This window comes from Anabrus simplex, chromosome 1 (genome assembly GCF_040414725.1).
Source record: "Anabrus simplex isolate iqAnaSimp1 chromosome 1, ASM4041472v1, whole genome shotgun sequence".
Classification (NCBI taxonomy): Eukaryota; Metazoa; Arthropoda; class Insecta; order Orthoptera; family Tettigoniidae; genus Anabrus; species Anabrus simplex.
The window spans coordinates 926,569,706-926,588,141 of record NC_090265.1 but is presented as its reverse complement, the minus strand read 5'-3'; the positions used below and the strand labels follow the sequence as shown (position 1 = coordinate 926,588,141).

At 40.5% G+C, this 18,436-nt stretch overlaps 1 protein-coding gene across 1 annotated transcript in view; it reads left to right on the top strand.

Annotated features, from left to right (window-relative positions):
- The window catches only part of LOC136874895 (beta-1-syntrophin), a 317,046-nt gene extending 298,977 nt beyond the window's left edge, over positions 1-18,069 (top strand). The window contains exon 2 of the mRNA XM_068228011.1: positions 17,986-18,069. Coding sequence (XP_068084112.1) covers positions 17,986-18,020 — 35 coding nt within the window. The 3' untranslated portion in view covers positions 18,021-18,069. The remainder of the gene's footprint in view (positions 1-17,985) is intronic.
- The last annotated feature ends 367 nt before the right edge of the window (positions 18,070-18,436 follow it).

The window sequence follows — 18,436 nt, the reverse complement described above, 5'->3', positions numbered from 1 at the left end:
TACTTGAGGGGTCCGAGGGGCCTCCTTTGGACGCAAGCTGCAACGGCCGGTCTGGCCATCCAACTTCATTAACATCAACTACATGAACAGTTACGATAAGCAATGACTACACTCGGGAATTCAACAGCAATATTTGGTGGACATTTTTCATCACTTTTAAGTATTAAAAGTCCATCTTCGGAATTCTACTTCTACAAACTTAAAAACTTTACTTCACCTGCAACAACAAAATTTTGAAAATGAATCAAACCAAATTAAGAAAATCTTATAAATATTTCTTTGGCAATTAATCTCCATATCTACATCAAAACTTGGACCTTGTTTTCAAACAATTTCATGTGTCACCCCGGGAGGAACTTTTGGGGGGGGGGGAGGTCTGTACCGGGCGGTACACCTCCACTCCGCTAATTTAAAATGTGCGCCAGTTGAAACTCCTCTGCTGGAGGAAGTCTGAACTTTATCTACGCTATTAATTCTCTACTTTCTCAGAAGATGTCACCACGTGGAAAATTTTGAGTTTTTGAACTGTGTCATTTTTGATGTGGTTTTGTTTCGCTTGAAGTAAGCAGTGTGAACTTTCTCTTCTAGAGGACACTACTGAAGATCAACAATAGTGCAACCTAGTGCGGAGTCAAAGAACTATTTTGTTGGAGAAATTTTTATTTCAAATATTTGTTCTTTGCTAAAAAATTTTTAGTTATTGTTTAAGTTGGCTGTATACCCCTCTCTTTCCCCTTGTTTTGCATTTAACCAATCCTGAATTTATTTGAGTTATTTCCGACCAATCCGATGTATCTTCCCAACCCGAGCCAATAAAAAGTTTGTGGGAGGGTGTTTTCATTCCCCTAACGCCTAGAACCTTCCGCGAGAGGATATAAACTGCTGATTTTAGGGTCTCCGGGCCACTTCTGTTCCATCTTTCAGTGTATAAAGTACATAGCAGGAGGCGGGAAGCGCCTCTTTCCTCGGCAGCGGTCATCAATAAGGTAATGGCCGATTAATAAATTCTTTCTTTGCTAGCTCAGCAGTTTAACTCTCGGGGCGGGTGCGAAGCGTTCCTCCATGTAACCTTTTCCTAAAATGTAACGATCTTTTCTTCTATTCTCTTTTAAGCTACATACTGGGATAGAGAGTGCTAACCCTCTCGAGCTCCCACTCTTATTGTTTTGAGGTGAACTTATTTTTCTCAACCTATTCTTCGATAACGTAAAACAAATTGTTCTTTTCTTAAGTCACCTCTTTAGCATGCGATTAGCCCTTGTATTAACGGCCTAGTGCCAAGTAGGTCTTAATCAAAGTGTATTAGGAGTGCAAGCTCGCCTCCTCTCAAATTGTTATTTTAGAGGTCATTTAATTAACCTACTTTTCATTTAATAGACCTCAGTAGATTGGGTATTTTACCCCTGTGTTTATGTCCGTTGAGGACAACTTGAAGGTGGAGTTTGGTGTGGCCTGGGAGAGGCTTAAATTTTGAGAGCGAGTGGCTCTTTTGAAAATTGAGTGTTGTACGCCTCGTGGAGGCTTTTCAGTGTAATTTGGAGCAAGGGCTCCTAGACATGAATGGGGTTTTCTGCCCCTCTGTTGAAACTTGTGTTTGGGGTAAAACTGAGCTGATTGCCCAAGCAGTGTAAAGTCAGGGCGCGAAGCCCAATTCCTGTAAATATTGTAACTACCCTTTTTGATTTGCTACTTTGTACCTGCCATGCTTGTTATTTCTTTGTTTTGAAAAGAAAATATAACCTTGTTAAATTTTAAATTAATTTTGCTTTCGTAGCTGGAGACCTATTCACACCCGCACCTTCTTTCACCTCTACCTACCACGGAAAACTCCGTAACACAAGGTATTGAACCATTCTGTTCATGGTCGTAGAAAGATAATACGTTGATAATTATGATATGCAGAGGAGACCACAGAGAATGGACATTAGATTGTATTTTATTGTGCAATAGGACCTAACATTGCGCGCTTTCCAAGAGAGCTTAGCGTCAGACGCAAGATGAAGTTCCCAGCATGAACATTAAAATTTATTAACCCAAGCGAACCACTTAGCTTATGGCATGGGACGCGAGCAACTGCGTGAGAAACCGCGGGGACGCTTAATTTGGAGGGAAATAAACTTATTCGATATCTCCGCCCACAAGATGAATATAGAGATTTGGATATAATAGGTGGAATGAGCACATTTTTCTGCAAATTTTGATATGCCACATGGCAGTAGTTGTAATCTCTACGAATAAATGAATAATTATCATAAGTACCTTGAGAGAATTTTCATCTCCGCGCGCAAGCTTTCAAGGGCCCACACACGATGATCCCGCAATCGTGGGTCATGCGCATTCATATACAGCCTGGGAGAACGCTAGCTTCATTCACAGTGTGTGTATCGCTGACGGGGAATTGTCTGTCCCACGGCAACTCTACGAGGAGAAGATACCTTTGTCTCCATGCAGCGCAGTTACAGACTGCATTGTCCCAGTGACATTTTCTCTGACATCACGTGTGTACCTGATACTGCCAAGTCATCACGCTGAGGCAGTAGTTTCGAGTGGAACAACGGAACATCCTTCACGGCAGCGAGGCACGAACGAGGGCCGCCAGCAGCGTGTTTTCCATCCTGTCGACGCACCGTCCACAACGAGGAGGCGGCGATCTACCAACCAGAACGAGTCCAGCTGAACGACGAAGAGAATCAGCATGTCACCAGTCACGAACCCCCGATTGCTGTCGTCCGTCCACAACGTTAGCATGATTGCTGAAATAATCAGGTCCGCAGGGGAACTGCTCAGATAATGTCACAGATGCAGGTAAGACCAACGTTTTCTCTCAGCATGCAGCAGAGAGGCTAATGGCAGGATCTTAATAATGTAACTAAGGCCTTCCGCCAGAATGTAAATAAGAAAGGTGTCTACGGGCACGTGTATATAAATTTATGCCCCAGGACTCACGGTGTAAGATAGTTAATGTTTGCAGGCTATGGTTATAAATTTTATTTTCGGTGATGTCATAACTTGTGCATAATGTCTTCAATCCATGGAAATACGGGTCATTTTAATTTCATCTACCGAAGACTTACACAGTCTTAGATTTTTTATAAGCAGGACAAGATGTTTAGGCTCGCTAGATGCATGAAGCATGCGTAGACATTAGTGTTTTATTGTGACAGTATAATATCATCTATATTTCTTTAATACACTCAGAATCGGGTATGGAATTGAGCTGGTCTTGAATTTACGCAGAAATATGAACGAAATGAAAAATATGTATGATAAGCCCAGAATCAAGGGATAAAGCCCGTAATAGCCTGATGGATGCAGGCGTAAGCTGCGATATGATAGTTATGTGTGCAGGTAACGTGCAAAAGTGAGGATCTGAATAAATGCTCCAGTTGAATTTGAGTTCTGAGCAGGTTAGAGTGCAGAGTTTCGCACTGTATTAAGTGAATAGACATGTGGTAATCACATGTGAATTATATGAATATGGGCTAGAATTGGAAGTACGGTTGTTCACCAGAGTTTGTTTACCAGCAGTCAGCCGATTGTGATTTATGGCTGTCTCATCATGGTCGTTCAGTTCGTACAAGGACCCGAGTCGTGTTGAAAAGGAAAGCAGAACGTTCTGACGTCACTGCAAGGGATGTCTGCAAGTTTGCGGGAACAATACTGTCTCTGTCAAGAAAGGAAGGGAGCGTTGACCTAATTCTTACTGCTGTTTGGAAGATAAAAATTTATACGCGACTGCGTGTTTCATTAGTGTGTGTATGTTGTGATTCCAGATATATCTGCATAGTGTAAATAATGTATTTATTATCGTATTATAAGTAAGGTTGTTGCAGGACTTTCTGTAGTCTGGAGTTCGATTCCCATACGGTAGATTTGTATTGCATGTTTAGTTTTAAGAGCGTGTGCTAACCCAAAGTCCTGTGGCATAGATTCACTAAGGACATTTTTTATATTGTTTGTAGATATGATTTAGTTATTCAGAATCTCATGATTTGATTTGATTTCTTTGGAGGTAGCCTTACTCTGGTTGCTGCAGCCTCATATGTGAACGATGCTGGGGGTCTCCTAGACCATGCCACAAACGTCGAACGAAGACTCCTTTATTAAATTCATTAATTATGAAAGCATTATCAATTGTGTAAATTTGACAGATTAATTTTTATACCAGATATTTGACTCTCATTTGTAATAAACTGTGTTATTAAGTGAAGTCGCAGCTCACGTATCTTTTTCTTATTTCGGCTTCAGTTAGTTTATACCCTGAACGTATTATTCCTCTTCATTTCTTTGTTACGCTGACCCATCTTCACCCATTTTACCCTGTTGCTGATTGAGCTACGCCGAGCTGAAGAAGAGGAAATACGAGTCAGGTAAGCTATGTGCCAAAGGGCACTTACCATTTGGTGAGTGTATTGTAAACTATAATGTACTTGGTCGGATCTCAGCATTTGCTCGATAGCGACCAGGGCATTATAGGGCACGGTATTGAACACCTTTTTCACCATTTAACCCCCCTCCATTAAGGGAATTTTACGAAAACAAGAAATACATGTTTCATTATTTTTAAAGGAGCCGGGAATTGGTCAGAGGAGCGCAGGAAAGAATTCAGCGAGAAAATGAAGGAATACTGGGCCAACAGGAAGGCTCAAGAGGCCACTAAGAACACAATCCAGTATGCTAAAAGGGGCAGACGAAGACAAAAACACAGCTAGAACACAAGCACTGTGGTCCACAGATGGCCTAAACGCAAAGAAAAGAAAAAAAAAAAAGTAGATTCCAAGTACCAATTTTTACGTCTGTAAACTGTTAAGTTTTTGAACAGTTCACCCCCACTCTTCTGGCCCCCTTGGCGACAGGATATTAAAAAATCTCCCTTAGTGAGCACCTACACTGTAATATAAATGTACACCCAAAATTTCATTTCTTTATATCGCACAGTTTTGGCTGGCCGTTGATTATAGCCATTCAGAGTTAGATTTTATATAACTTATAGAGATATAACTTACCGTAAGTGATTTTCATCCTTAGTAATGTGATTGCATGCAGCCATGTTTACCACCTGTTAAGCCAGAGAGTATATACATTTCCTCTGATTATGGAAGAATTCTATTCCCTGTTTGATATTCTTTGATTCTCTAATCTTTCCTAGCTTCCAAATATATTCAATAGATGACAGAGTGTTCCTAATTACGTATATGCTGCTAAGAGAAAAAAGTCTACATACAAACAGACCCCTTCATGACATACGCCTTAGATATTACCTGAGAACGCCTAGAAAGATAACCTAGCTACACTAGAAAGAATGAAGGCCCTGTATCTTAAAAAGGTTCTCTGCCTGACATAATACGCTCCTTCGAGACTAACCTATGATCTCACAAGACAAGCGTTCTATATAGAACTGCGAAAAAAATGCAGTTGCCTTCTACGACACAATACCAAGCTTTACATCAAGAATTTCAGGATAAAAAAAGTGAATAGATGGATAGATTTTAACCAAACAGACGGATGAATTCTGACTACGAACTGCTGCATACCATAACCAGCATCTTCTTAAATGTTCATAAAACTATTGAAGAGGGCAGGCAAAACAATATGACTACGACAGGCATATCAAGATGAGTTTTCTGACCTATTTATAACGAATGCTGCGAAGCAGCACGGATCCTCTAGTTATTATTAAATGCTGTAGCACGTAGGCGTACTGCCTTGGTCTGTCAAGACGACTGTTGCCCAGCCAGATGGTCTGCCATATGATCAGCGTTCGATCCCGGCTGATATCGGTGGCATTTGAGGGTATTCAAACGTGACAACTCTGTGTCGTTGGCTTCCGGCACGTTAAAGAATCCCTGCAGGACAAAAGTTCAGTACTCGTGCGTCTTGAAATCAATAACAGTTGAAGGGACGGTAAACATCCAGGTCTGTTCGTGGTAACAGCTCTGAAGTAGCATAACAACTGTTTGTTTGGCGGTAAGTACTCACAGATGGATGGAAAGAGAAACAACATCTGAAGCGACTGAAAACTTTCCAGTACAACAGATAATAATGTTATTGTTTTTGCGTCCCACAAACTAGTTTGTACGGTTTTCGGAGACGCCGAGGTGCCGGCATTTAGTCACGCAGGAGTTCTTTTACGTGGCAGTAAATCTACCGACACGAGGCTGACGTATTTGAGCACCTTTAAGTACCACCGTCCTGAGCCAGGATCGAACCTACCAAGTTGGGGTCAGAAGGCCAGCGCCTCAGTGAAAATCCACAGCCTGTTTCCAGTCATTTGACTGGGTCAGGAATGGAACGAATGATGCCCCGTTCTAGCGGCGAGGATGGGAATTGTGCCGGCTGCCGAAGCCTGTCGCACTCCTCTTGGGCAATGATTAATGCATGATTAATGAAGTGAAATGATATTGGAGAGTGTTGCTGGAATGAAAGATGACGGGGAAAACCGGAGTACCCGGAGAAAAACCTGTCCCGCCTCCGCTTTGTCCAGCAAAATCTCACATGGAGTGACCGGGATTTGAACCACGGAACCCACCGATGAGAGGCCGGCGCGCTGCCGCCTGAGCCACGGAGGCTCTACCAGCGCCTCAGTACAACAGAGAAATTCCGTTGAAGTTGGGGATTACAGTACAAGGATGGACAAACATACAACTGTGATGAGAATATACTGTATAACAAACTGCTCCCAAGCATACGTCTAGAGTCTAGACTCTAGATCTAGGAGTGCAAAAAGGATGCAATGAAGTCATATTAGTAAAAAATGAAAAGGACTGTCCCTATTGCTACGCATCAGTAAGATGGGGAAACAATACACTATAAACCATTACTTGTTGCACAAAATACAAGGTTATGGTGTTTCAAATACGCAAATATGGAGCTTCTGTCACTAGTTTTTGAATATAATAAGAATATTTGGAGTGTATGTAATGTTTTTACCAGAAAAATGAGAAATAGCCACTACTGTGCTCAGATAAATTGTATGCCCATTCCTCTGCTGAAGTCCAGAAATTGAAAGATGGGAAGATTACAACATTGTATCTGTCGAAGAACATAACCGCATTGATTCAACCGCCAGACCAAGATATAATTAGAGCGCCGGGCTGAGTGGCTCAGACGGTTGAGGCGTTAGTCTTCTGACCCCAGTTTGGCAGGTTCGATCCAGGCTCAGACCGATGGTATTTGAAGATGCTCAAATAGTCAGCCTCGTGTCGGTAGATTTACTGGCACGTAAAAACCTCCTGCTGGACTACATTCCGGTACCTCGGCGTCTCCGAAAACCGCAAAAGTAATTTGTGGGTCGTAAAGCCACTAACATTACCATTATTATTATTATTATTATTATTATTATTATTATTATTATTATTATTATTATTATTATTATTATTATTAACGGAGCCTTTGAAGCCCACTATCAGAGAGGACTACTCAGTGTTTCGGTCAGTTTCAAATTCTAAGTCACAGAATTTGTGAAAACTGTGACGGTATAGTATATTAAATGCAGTGTTAGTTTAGCTGGGTAGAATGTGTATGTAATGAAGCGGATTTAATTTCAGCAAGCCATTTTTGTTCAGCTATAGGAGAAGGAAGAAATTATATTGATAATGCTGCGCTCCAGTAAACCATTTCGTATTTCGAATTAGATGATGATAATGCGGACAGTGACACTGGCAATGACTGCTGTGAATTAGTGGTCGCAAATCTGAACAAAACTTTCAGTTACAATTAATGAGATGATAACATGATTTGGTCGGCAGCCAGATAACCAGTATCCGTATTTGTCACATCTGTCATCAGTCCACTACTGTGTCCTTAACATGCTTTGAATGGCGGTCAGAAAGCTAGTATCTTTATTTATAACATCTGTCATGGATTAACTACTATGACGTTAAAATACATGCTCAGAGGTTGTGACAGAAGCAGATGTCGGACTAGTTCAGAAAGAAATATTATTATTACGTACTGTATCATATTTTAATATGTACAAGCTTCATTAAATGTGATGAAAATCGCAATCAATTTATTCCTTTTATTCAATTTATTATCAATTCCTTACGTAATTAAACATACTGCAATATTCCGCCATAAATTTATATTATTTCACCATATCGGCTACGTCTTATAACACAGGTCTACATGACATCCGCCCACAGCTGAGATACAACAAGCTTCTGCTTTATTTATCTACTTGTCGCTATTTATTAATGTCCGGATCACTTGTACACAACATTTTGGTCTAGATAACTCTAAACGGTTACGGTCAATATGTGATCTTAGTATAGACGGAAATTCATGTTTTAAATTCAAAACTTAATTCATTTTAAAGCAAGAAATATTGTGTTTTTTCTTTAGGTCTGATAGCATACGAAGTGATTATAATAATATGTAGTTTCTGTGCAATACCGATGTCGCACTGTCGTTATCCTCTTTTGTGATTAACTTTCGAGTTTATACTGCATTTAAGTTAAAAGGGAAAATTATGGGGATAATTGAGTTCATTTTGCAGTTCTTATTTATTTATGCAGTATATTTCTGTATATGCATGCTTTGCAAGTTTCTCGACTTCGAATTCACGCGTCAAGTATATATGTGGGGTCCTTGGGAAGAAACTAATTTTCATCAATATATCATTCCTTCTCCCGTTATTTTGATTTCATCCTGTTGGAGAAATATAGAGTACCTTTCATAACTTCTCCCTGTTCTTGAAAAATATTCGGTATCCCTTTTACTAAGGAAGTGTTGACCTTGATAAATGTATACTTTGTGGAAGAGTGTCGTGAGATTATTGATCATCATCATCATTAGCAGTAACAGCAACAGCATCAGCAGCGACAGTAGCAGCACATTAAGCAGCATACTTTTATCAGCGATGTTGGCCGTCCACGACAGTTTCAGCATCGTCCCGAGGTATGTTAATCGTTCTGAGATCTTTGAATGATTTTCGCCTTCGGATCGGCCTTGTTGTCCTTTCTCCCACCTTAGTACAACCTTCGGATAACGATATTGCAGCGTGCTTAGGATGTGGCCCGGACTTCTGCCCGACGCTCAATCACAGTAGCTAACAGACGCTGCGTGTCCTGTCTTTGTAACATATCTTCGTTACTGAAGAACGTTGTTGAAAACATTTAGCTCTTTAATCACCTCGGTTATAAATTTACACGTTTCATGCAGTGGGTATGCGTGTGCTCTTGAAGAGTTTTATCTTTGTAGTAGTACTAATGGCTGTTGTTGACCAAATGGCATGCATGATCTGAAATAGAGCTGACGCCAATCCAGTCCGATGTTTGATGTCTTTCTCCGTACTTCCATCGGTGGCAATGTTTCTGCCAAAGGTGCACTATTCAACTTGTTATTTGGCCTGACCACGGACTATTGTGGGTCTCTTTGTCTTGGGCATGAACTGTTTTTCATTCTTTCTGTATTTATGCATTGGTCGATCTTGTTGGCTTCAGTATCTCAGCTGGTGGTCATTTTTTCTTGGTCGGTAGATGAAGAGTGCATACCTGCCAACCCTTCCGATTTACCCGGAAACTTTCCGGTTTTCAACTCTTCTTCCGATTTTCCTGTTTATTTTTTACTTCTTCCTATATTTGACCAATATAACCTCCAGTATGGCCAGTACTCTTCCCTTAGGATAAAGGATAAATATTCTTATGTGCTTGTGTAATTTACGAAACCTCATTTTCAAGCGTATTTATTTGATGCTTTATTTCGTGATGCTCACCATAGCACCGTGTGCGCTACAGCTGGGGATTCGGGACGGCAATCGTCCTGCAAGGAAGAGAGGCTAGCGCGAGCTAGCGACTCAGTTAATCGGGACGAAAGAATGAGTTTATGGTGTTGTTCGCGCGCTGTTAACATCGTTTGTGTACGTAGTTTCGTTGGATTTGTAGGCCACGTGTTTTTTCTTGCACTTTTATGCTTTCCCCCTCTGTTAAAGTCGCGTGTTAATAATGTATGGTACATACTGAATTGTTTTGTATGTGGTAGTTTCGCGTATTTAAGTGCACAATTTTGATGAGTTGAATGTTTTAAAGAGGGTTGTGTCGGTGACAGTTTCTGGTATTTTCTTTTCTCGTTATGGCCAAAAAATATATCAAACGTTATCTCCAAGTGTTCAGAGATTTCCGTTCATTTTACCGTCTGATAAAAGAAACTACCGTATTTTCTCGCGTAATTAACGCCCTTGCATAATTTACGCACCCCAATATTTTTTGGGGGTCCAAAGTGGGGAAAACGAAATTTTCACGTATTTGACGCACCCATAACTTCGAAAATCACGCAGTTGTTTCGATGCGTTTTGATGTAAAGATATCAACTACTCTGGTAGCATTGCGAAAGCGGGCATTCCAAATACAGGGCAACGTGCTGTTATTAGCCGGCAGGAAATCTCACTGCACTAGTTTTACGAGTGTTTCGGGTAGGTCTACGGGGCATTCTGTGGTCTCAAAATTGTTTGTCAGTTCACAGTATTCGAGTAATATTGCATCATACGAAATCGCGGTGATCAGTTACGCCGAAACATACGGGAATAGGGCAGCGGGCAGCAAGTATTCAGTGTCCAAATGAAACGTGCGCTACCGCGGTAACAGAAGTGCACTTCAAGCGGCCAACAAGTCTCGCAAAGCATTCCGCGGACCTAAAAGCGGCAAGTTTCCGCAAGTAGAGGAGGATCTGCTTAAATATATGATGATGTTACGCAACGTTGTATAAGCCATTTCTCACGAAATGCTGTATTTTAAAGAATGAGGAATAGCCGCTGTACATGGAATTAGTGTTTCGGATTTGAAGATTAGCTGAGGTTTGATTACTTTTATGAAGATAAATGGAACAAAGAACAACATTATGCCAAAAATGACGAATGATTTCAACCGTTTCCATCGCTTTGTGATTGAGAAGCGCAGAGTGAAGGAATATTTGATTTTCCTTATAGGAACCGCAGGTCAGACGCTACTCAGTTTCCATATGCCACAGAGTCGAAAATCGATAAGAAAGAAACATACATTGTTATCGTACACGCTACCGGAAGTAAAAAACAACGACGTACTGCAATGCTTGCTGTACCAGCTGTTGGCAGAAAGCATGCACCTTACATTGTTCTAAAACGAAAAACAATGCCTAAAGCAAAATTTCCGCGAGTGATCCACGTTCGTATTCAAGAAAAAGGGTGGATGGACACGTCACTCGTACGAGATTGGATACGAACGGTGCCCGGCCCTTCTCGTGTTGGACAGTTTTATTTTTATTATTATTTTTTTTGCCGGCATGTCATTGTTATGATAGTACATGAATTGTACTTTTATTAGTTCATGTTTATTTCACATCAGGTTGTGTTGTCAGCTCGTAATGGGAAGAATATTTTCCAGTGTCGGTACTTCAAACCTACGTGTCTAACTTACCTGATGTACCCTATTTGACTTCTCAGAAATCTCACGCCGGAATTTTACGCCAAATCACGATAACCGCAAATGAGTTGAATCAATTGTGTTTATATTATATTTGATGTATCTTTTAAGTGTAAGTGAATTGTAAATAATTTGTAAATATCTGAATTCCTTGAATAATTTACGCATCCGAAGTTTTCGCCTGTATTTTTCGTCAAAAATGTGCGTTAATTTCGCGAGAAAATGCGGTGTTATGCATTTTGTTGCGTGTATCGGTGTGACATAAATATTATTCGTATGTGTCATAAATGAGAATTATTAGGTACATTTTCTTGTAACCATTTTTATGTGTTCTTAGTTTAAGATTTAAAATTTAATGGTCAATTCGCATTGTAACTGTAGATATGTATGCCTTTTATCCTGACCTTTTTTCACCTAGACCGTAGTGGAATATATGTGATAAAATCCAAGAATTAAAAAATCTTCCTATTGTTTCTAAAAGTTGGTAGGTATGAGAGTGGGTCTCGGCCCGTAAGTGGCCAAGGCTGGTATGTGGTCCAACAGCTCTGCACTCTGACCGGCCAGCCGAGCAGAGGAGGGGTGGCAACGGCTCTACCGTGGCTTTACGCCTCTGCATTCTGGAGACAGGACAGGGCTGGACCTCACTGCTGGCACTAACCGTCGGCTGTCCCCAACCGTCGGCTGTCCTGAGAATGGTTTTGGGTGGTTTTCGATTCTCCTGCACTAAGGCGAATGCCGGAACAGTTCCTAGTATAGGCCACGGCTGCCAACCCCCTCATCTCCTCCAAACATCTCCTTTACTGTAACAAATCTCCCGGCCTGAGAGACGGCGTCACCGTGTAAGAGGCCCGCCTCCCCCTTCACGGGAGGAATGAAAACATTTTGTGGTAGTAGTAATTTCTTGCACGAACATCGTTTTCACCAGGCGGTGCAATACCGTCTGAAAAATCTTAGTCTGTTAAGCGAGTTGTTTCCTGAGGAATTCCAAAGCTACGTTGATAAAATATTATGTCTATAAGTAATTGAATGAGCTGGATAAGGCAGTGTAGCCTACTTAAGAAAAGCACATAAGTGTATGATTACATGGCCTTAGATCGATTCAATAACGTTATAACGGAGATAACTTTAACCGACTTAGGCCTCGTAAAACTTGGAATCAACGGGGAAGTAAATAAGTTGGAGATCCCTGGCTTTGTAGCAGTTAATTCTCGTTGCTCGAAATAGAACAGTAAATATCTGAGCCACTTCCGTAGACATACTTTAGGGTAGACTGAGAAGCTATTATTAAAAGCCAAATACGTTTTTAAATACTGTCTGTAGTTCGCGTTTAATCAGCCTGAAGGTACAAAAGAGCTCCTAAGCTATTTGCCTTGTACCTTGTCAGATTTATGTTGACTGATGGATTAAAACCGCGTTAATAAAAAGAAATATCGGACGTGGAATTACGCAAGAGGTGTTATTGATCTTCGAGTGCAAGCGCTTCATGTCGATGCTAATGGTAACGGCATAGCATTATTTATTCCTTTCAGACTATTCCGTGCTTTTAATCGAAACCAGAATGCAGAGCGGACATACGTTGTACTAGAAGACTGTAATTACGGACGGGAGCGTTGGCACTCCCGAAGTTTCGTGGTACTTATAATGTACTGCTCTCAAAATAATCTACAGCAACACTTTCAGGGGCGTTGTCTTATAATTTTACTACCGTAGTTATATACACTGTTAAAAGTAAGCAATAGTGAAAGGTTAGATCTATAGCATCCCTTTGGTTGTGATGGTTCTTCGTTACATAATGCACTTACGATTATGAAATGAACTTGCTTATAGACGAAGTCTATGGCGTTAACTCACTTTTTAAATCTAAGCAGTACAGTTTGCCTCACTTAGTATTTGGGTTCGCTCATTTCTTCTGTATGTAAGGCTTATTGAAGGAATTGATTTGTTCATACACACGTCCCAAAGACTTGCAGCTTATTCACCGACTGTGACCGTAGCTGGGCTTCAGCTAATTGCACATGTGGCATTACTGATTGTCTGACCTCCCTTTAACAATTCCTATTTTCTTCTGACTGATAGATCAATTTGCGATGCCTAGAAAGCAATTCTCTTGGCCTTCCTTCCTTCCTTCCTTCCTTCCTTCCTTCCTTCCTTCCTTCCTTCCTTCCTTCCTTCCTTCCTTCCTTCCTTCCTTCATTTTGATTTTCAAACGAGTCCAGTTCTCGGCAAGATGGCAATAAGCAAAGCATAGGGTCAGACACGTAGCATGGCTGGGGTTTATCTCAGTGGAGAATATTGTCTCATGGACAGTTTTACTTGTCCATTTCGCATGTTACATCACAACATAATCTTTTCGTGTTCATTAATAGAGAAAAAGCGACTAATATTGTATATAAGGAAATCTTATAAGTCCTTGGTTAAAAGTAAACTATTGCATTAAATTCATAACGGTTCCCGTGAAAAGCCGGGACGGATAGCTAGTTGACCAGGAAAATAATATTTATGGAGCATACATCCCATGTCTGAGTGAGAAACATAGCATTCGCCTAGAAAAGTGGTTCGTGATGGGTCTGCTATCTGGAAGCCGAGACAGTATACCAAAGCATAAGTTATGTGGGGAATCTTTAAGAATCCAATTCCCCACTCTGGAAAAAAATTATAGTGGACATTTTAAAAGATTCATTGACTATTTTAAATCAACATTTATAATACTCCTAAATGATAAAACTTTTAGTGTTTTCTTTACAATATTTTAAATACTTTTGGTTATCATCGTCTAAATTGTAAAATTTGGGATGCTTGTGGTCATTCACGGTTTGTAATTGATAACTTTTGAAAATACGTATGTATATAAATATACGCACTGAAAATAATGTTTCGACGGAGATATACCGTATGTAATGTTATAAATCCCATTGCGATTATTATTAACCTTTAATAATACATTTACCAAGGTCATGAATGTACCCAGAGCTAACTCCCCTGTTCTTTTTTCAATTTAGCAGTAGGGATTTGAAGAGTGTTATGGCATAATATGTTCATGATGGGTGACTTTCGATACCTACATTCAAACAGACGTTTCATTTATCTTGTCGTCGACGTAAAGGGCTGAACTAAATGGTAAATCATACACAGGCAATTTCATGATCAGATGCACCAACTAACAAGGGACGAGCCAGACATTAGGATCGCCGATTTTCTTCAAGTTTGCACATCTCTAGAATACCATAATGAAAGTAAAATGCGCAAGCCAGAAGGTGCACAACTCAATCGTTTGCGAAAAACCGACGAAGTGTGATACTCCTCATATATGGTTTTCCCTTACACCTCAGGGTGCATGCACCAGTGCATTGCACTATGCACGGTGCAAAAGACGACTGCGCTTGGTTGACCAGAGTGCAGACTCCCACACCTCGATTTGGAGACCTATGCACTGTGCACAGGAACTCTGCGCCTTAGTTTGCACGCGTAAGATTTTGGGCGTTTGAGAGGCCCTGGCATAAAGTCTCTGCTACCGCCATAGTGTTAAGTGTTAGCGTGTTCCGTGCTGGTTTGTTCGAAAAACTGCGAGGTACAAATGAAGCACAGTATATGTTAAGTCTTGAAGAGAGATTCCGTCGCGTCAAGTGAAAGGTGAGCATGGGTACATAAGACTTCATTAAAAAAGAAAATATATGGATATCCGCCATCATTACTTTGGTCGTCTGACGAGAAGTCGCGTGCATGCGGGTTAAGGGGTGCGGAGGGTAAGCATGGCTGCTGCGCATGCGTCAATCTCATGTATTAAGGTCTGATAAGAAACATCGGTTCCGTCTTCGGTGATTCTTGTGAACTAAGGTACTGCTATGATGTTTCGAATTGGTAGTGCGATTGGGCTTTAGGTACACATTTACCGCAAGTACTGTATAATGAACAATTTAATAATGAACACGCATCTCTTTCAGGGAGCTCGCACTGTTTTATCAAGACTAATGTTTGTAGCTTAGTGTTGTACATGCGAGCACAGAAATGGTGTCCCGGTATAAACAAAGCATGGTATACCCCCACCTCCACGCTTAACGCATTGCTGCAGGTAGACAGCCGCTACAAGACTGCTGTGATTGAAATGGGCACAGTGGTGGATGTATAGCAATACACACACCCTGCCTTCAGCACTACCCGTTCACTCCCTCCCCTCTTTCTCGGTACTGGAGTGGCCTTCGACACTACCCCTTCACTCCCTCACCACCTTTCAATACTAGAGTGGGGCAGTGTTGATTGTTTACGTCGGCACACCATTTCTGTGCTTGCATGTACCTATTAGTCGTGCCGTACGTACAAACTGCTGCGACTTCTCGTGAGCGTCAGGATTTTTATGGACTGAAATGCTTGCCTGCCGAATGCGACACTATAGCTTCTACGGACTCCTCAACTCATTCACAAAGACTCATCCTTTCACATATCCGCACAAGAAAATGTCACATCGGGTCAAATAGAAAATTCTGCAGGCTTGATCCATCGCCGTCTGCTATATAAGCATATTAGACGGCGATGCCTGATTTAACCTATGAGAAAGGGCTAGATGTTCACGGACTGCAAACTTTGCTGGATGAGAGGAGTTGTCTTCCACGTGCGCTGGGGTGTCGGTGTGTGACAGCACACCTGGGGAGTCATTAACCTGTCTATATTCCTACGAGGGGAACTAAAGGGCGCTCGATGCAGTTACCGGAAGACGCGTCGGTGTGGTGGCGCGTCGTCGTATATCAGCCATAGCAGTTGTCATCAGGTGGTTCGATCATACTGAAGATGGGAAAGAAACTAGAGGAGTGTGAAGCTCACAGAGCTGAGAGATCGACATTAGAGCATGAACCAGTGCTAGAACGACCAAAATTAAGATGGAGAGCTAGAGTTACCGGTAAGAAGAACTTGGAACTTACCAATGCTGATTCTGCTAGGGTCCAAGACAAGGATGTACTGAGTGAGGATGACCAGAAGGGCCCATCTCATTTAACCGGAGAAAGGCATGGAATAATAATGATAATTGACCGGGAGGTACACCTCAATGCCGCGCATTTAAAATTCAGCGCCTAAGTGAACTCCTCTATTGGCAAAACAGGGAAACTGAAACTACACCAACTTGGAACTTTACTCAGAAGATGTCACCACAGAAATACGATGTAAATTTGTTATTGTAAATCAGGGATAGAGAGTGAATTACCCTCTCGAGCTCCCCTTAATCTTGGTTTGAGGTGACTACGCTTTTATAACTGTTTTCATTCTGTAATTGGTTAATGTAATTTCTATGCGAGTCACCTCAGTAGTTTGGGAATAGCCCCTGTTTCATCGGCCTAGAGCCCCTTAGGTTGTTTTAGTGTTCATATCTAGGAGTGCATGTATACGCCTCCATCCAGGTTGTGTGTCGGGCCATTTAATTAACCCGTTCGTTTCCACGTAGGCCCTATAGGTTGGGTACGAGATGCCCCTGTTTCAAATTGTAAGTTGGGCCATGGAAGGCCAGAGAGTGTATTATTTTTGAGGTCGCCTCGTGGATGCTGAAAGAAAACGGAGAGCCTGTTAGCTCTTTTTAAAAAGTTTTTGTAATATTAAAGAGTGCCTCTGGGAGGCCAGATACTGTATTTAGGGAGCAAGTGCTCTGTGAATTAGGGGATGTCTGCCCTTTACTAAAGTTGTTTCTTTTTGAATTGTAAATTTTGAGCTGGGAGCTCAAGAATTGTAAAAAGAGGGGCTTGAAACCCAAAATCTTTCACGTTCACTAATCTGGTACATTTTCCTTGACTTGTTCCAAAATTGGTAATTGTACCTGTTATGTTGTTATTTGTTGATTTTTGAAATTGTAAAGAAATATAACCTTTGTTAAAGTTTTAAATTCAATTCTTAACATTTTAGTTAGACCCATTCACCCCAGCACCTTCTTTAACCTCTTTTCTGCTCCACGGATAACCCCGGAACAATAATAATAATAATAATAATAATAATAATAATAATAATAATAATAATAATAATAATAATAATAATAATCTTACAAACCTTGTGGCCTGGGCGACGTTGTAACGCAGAGTCCTGTTTGTTGATGGAGATCGTATTTTGTTATGCTGATTTTTAGCTCCTAAACTATTTTTGATGTATATATCTATGAAGTAAAGTAGTGCACTACCGGAACCCTGTCGAAATATGCTGTGGAAGGCATGTTGATGTGGGACTGAGCAGTCACTGGCCCATTCTTGTATGATCATTGTTAAAGGAAAAAGAAGCAGTACAATGAAATATCCTCATTTTAAATTTCTTTTCACATTGTCACTATGTTACATCATCTTCAGCCTGATAAGCCTATCATTTTGTGAGTTATTACTTACCCGTTGTCTACAGTTTGATGTAATCACTTTTTAGAATGAAATTGGTCGGTCATTTTTAATAATGTAGTCGTATGAGAATATTATTTCACTGTATTCATTATTTTAATTTATGTATAGAGTTGGTACCATTTAATTTGCTGGTAATGATGTGTAAATTCAAATGCCATTTGTAACTTTCACCACTTACAAGCTCATATTTAGTACATGCATTTTATCTGTATTGTGTCTTTTTTTTCCAGGTATGTATAGTTTATATTGCTCGACACAGCGTTAGATAACGTGACATAGCGGGTAATGCTTCTCTACAGCATAAAATATGGATGAAGTTCAACGCAATGAACAGGTAAGAACAAGTTGTGTCTACACTTCCCAGTAAGCATTCTTGGCAGTAATTTCTCGTAAAAATATATCCGTGTTGCATTTTGCATTGTAGGCCTATGCAATAAAGAAATGCAAGTTGTTTTTGTGGTAGGTACGGTCAGCAACACTTATACCTTACGTGCTTATCAAAATTGTACTCTATCAATTTAGAAATTGAGATTGAATTTCTTGCTTTTAACGACATGGCACCGAACAAGCAGGGAGATAAATAAGTTTTGACATATCGTAGTTTTTTGTGTCAAGCTAAATTTAAATGTATTACCGGTATAATAATAATAATAATAATAATAATAATAATAATAATAATAA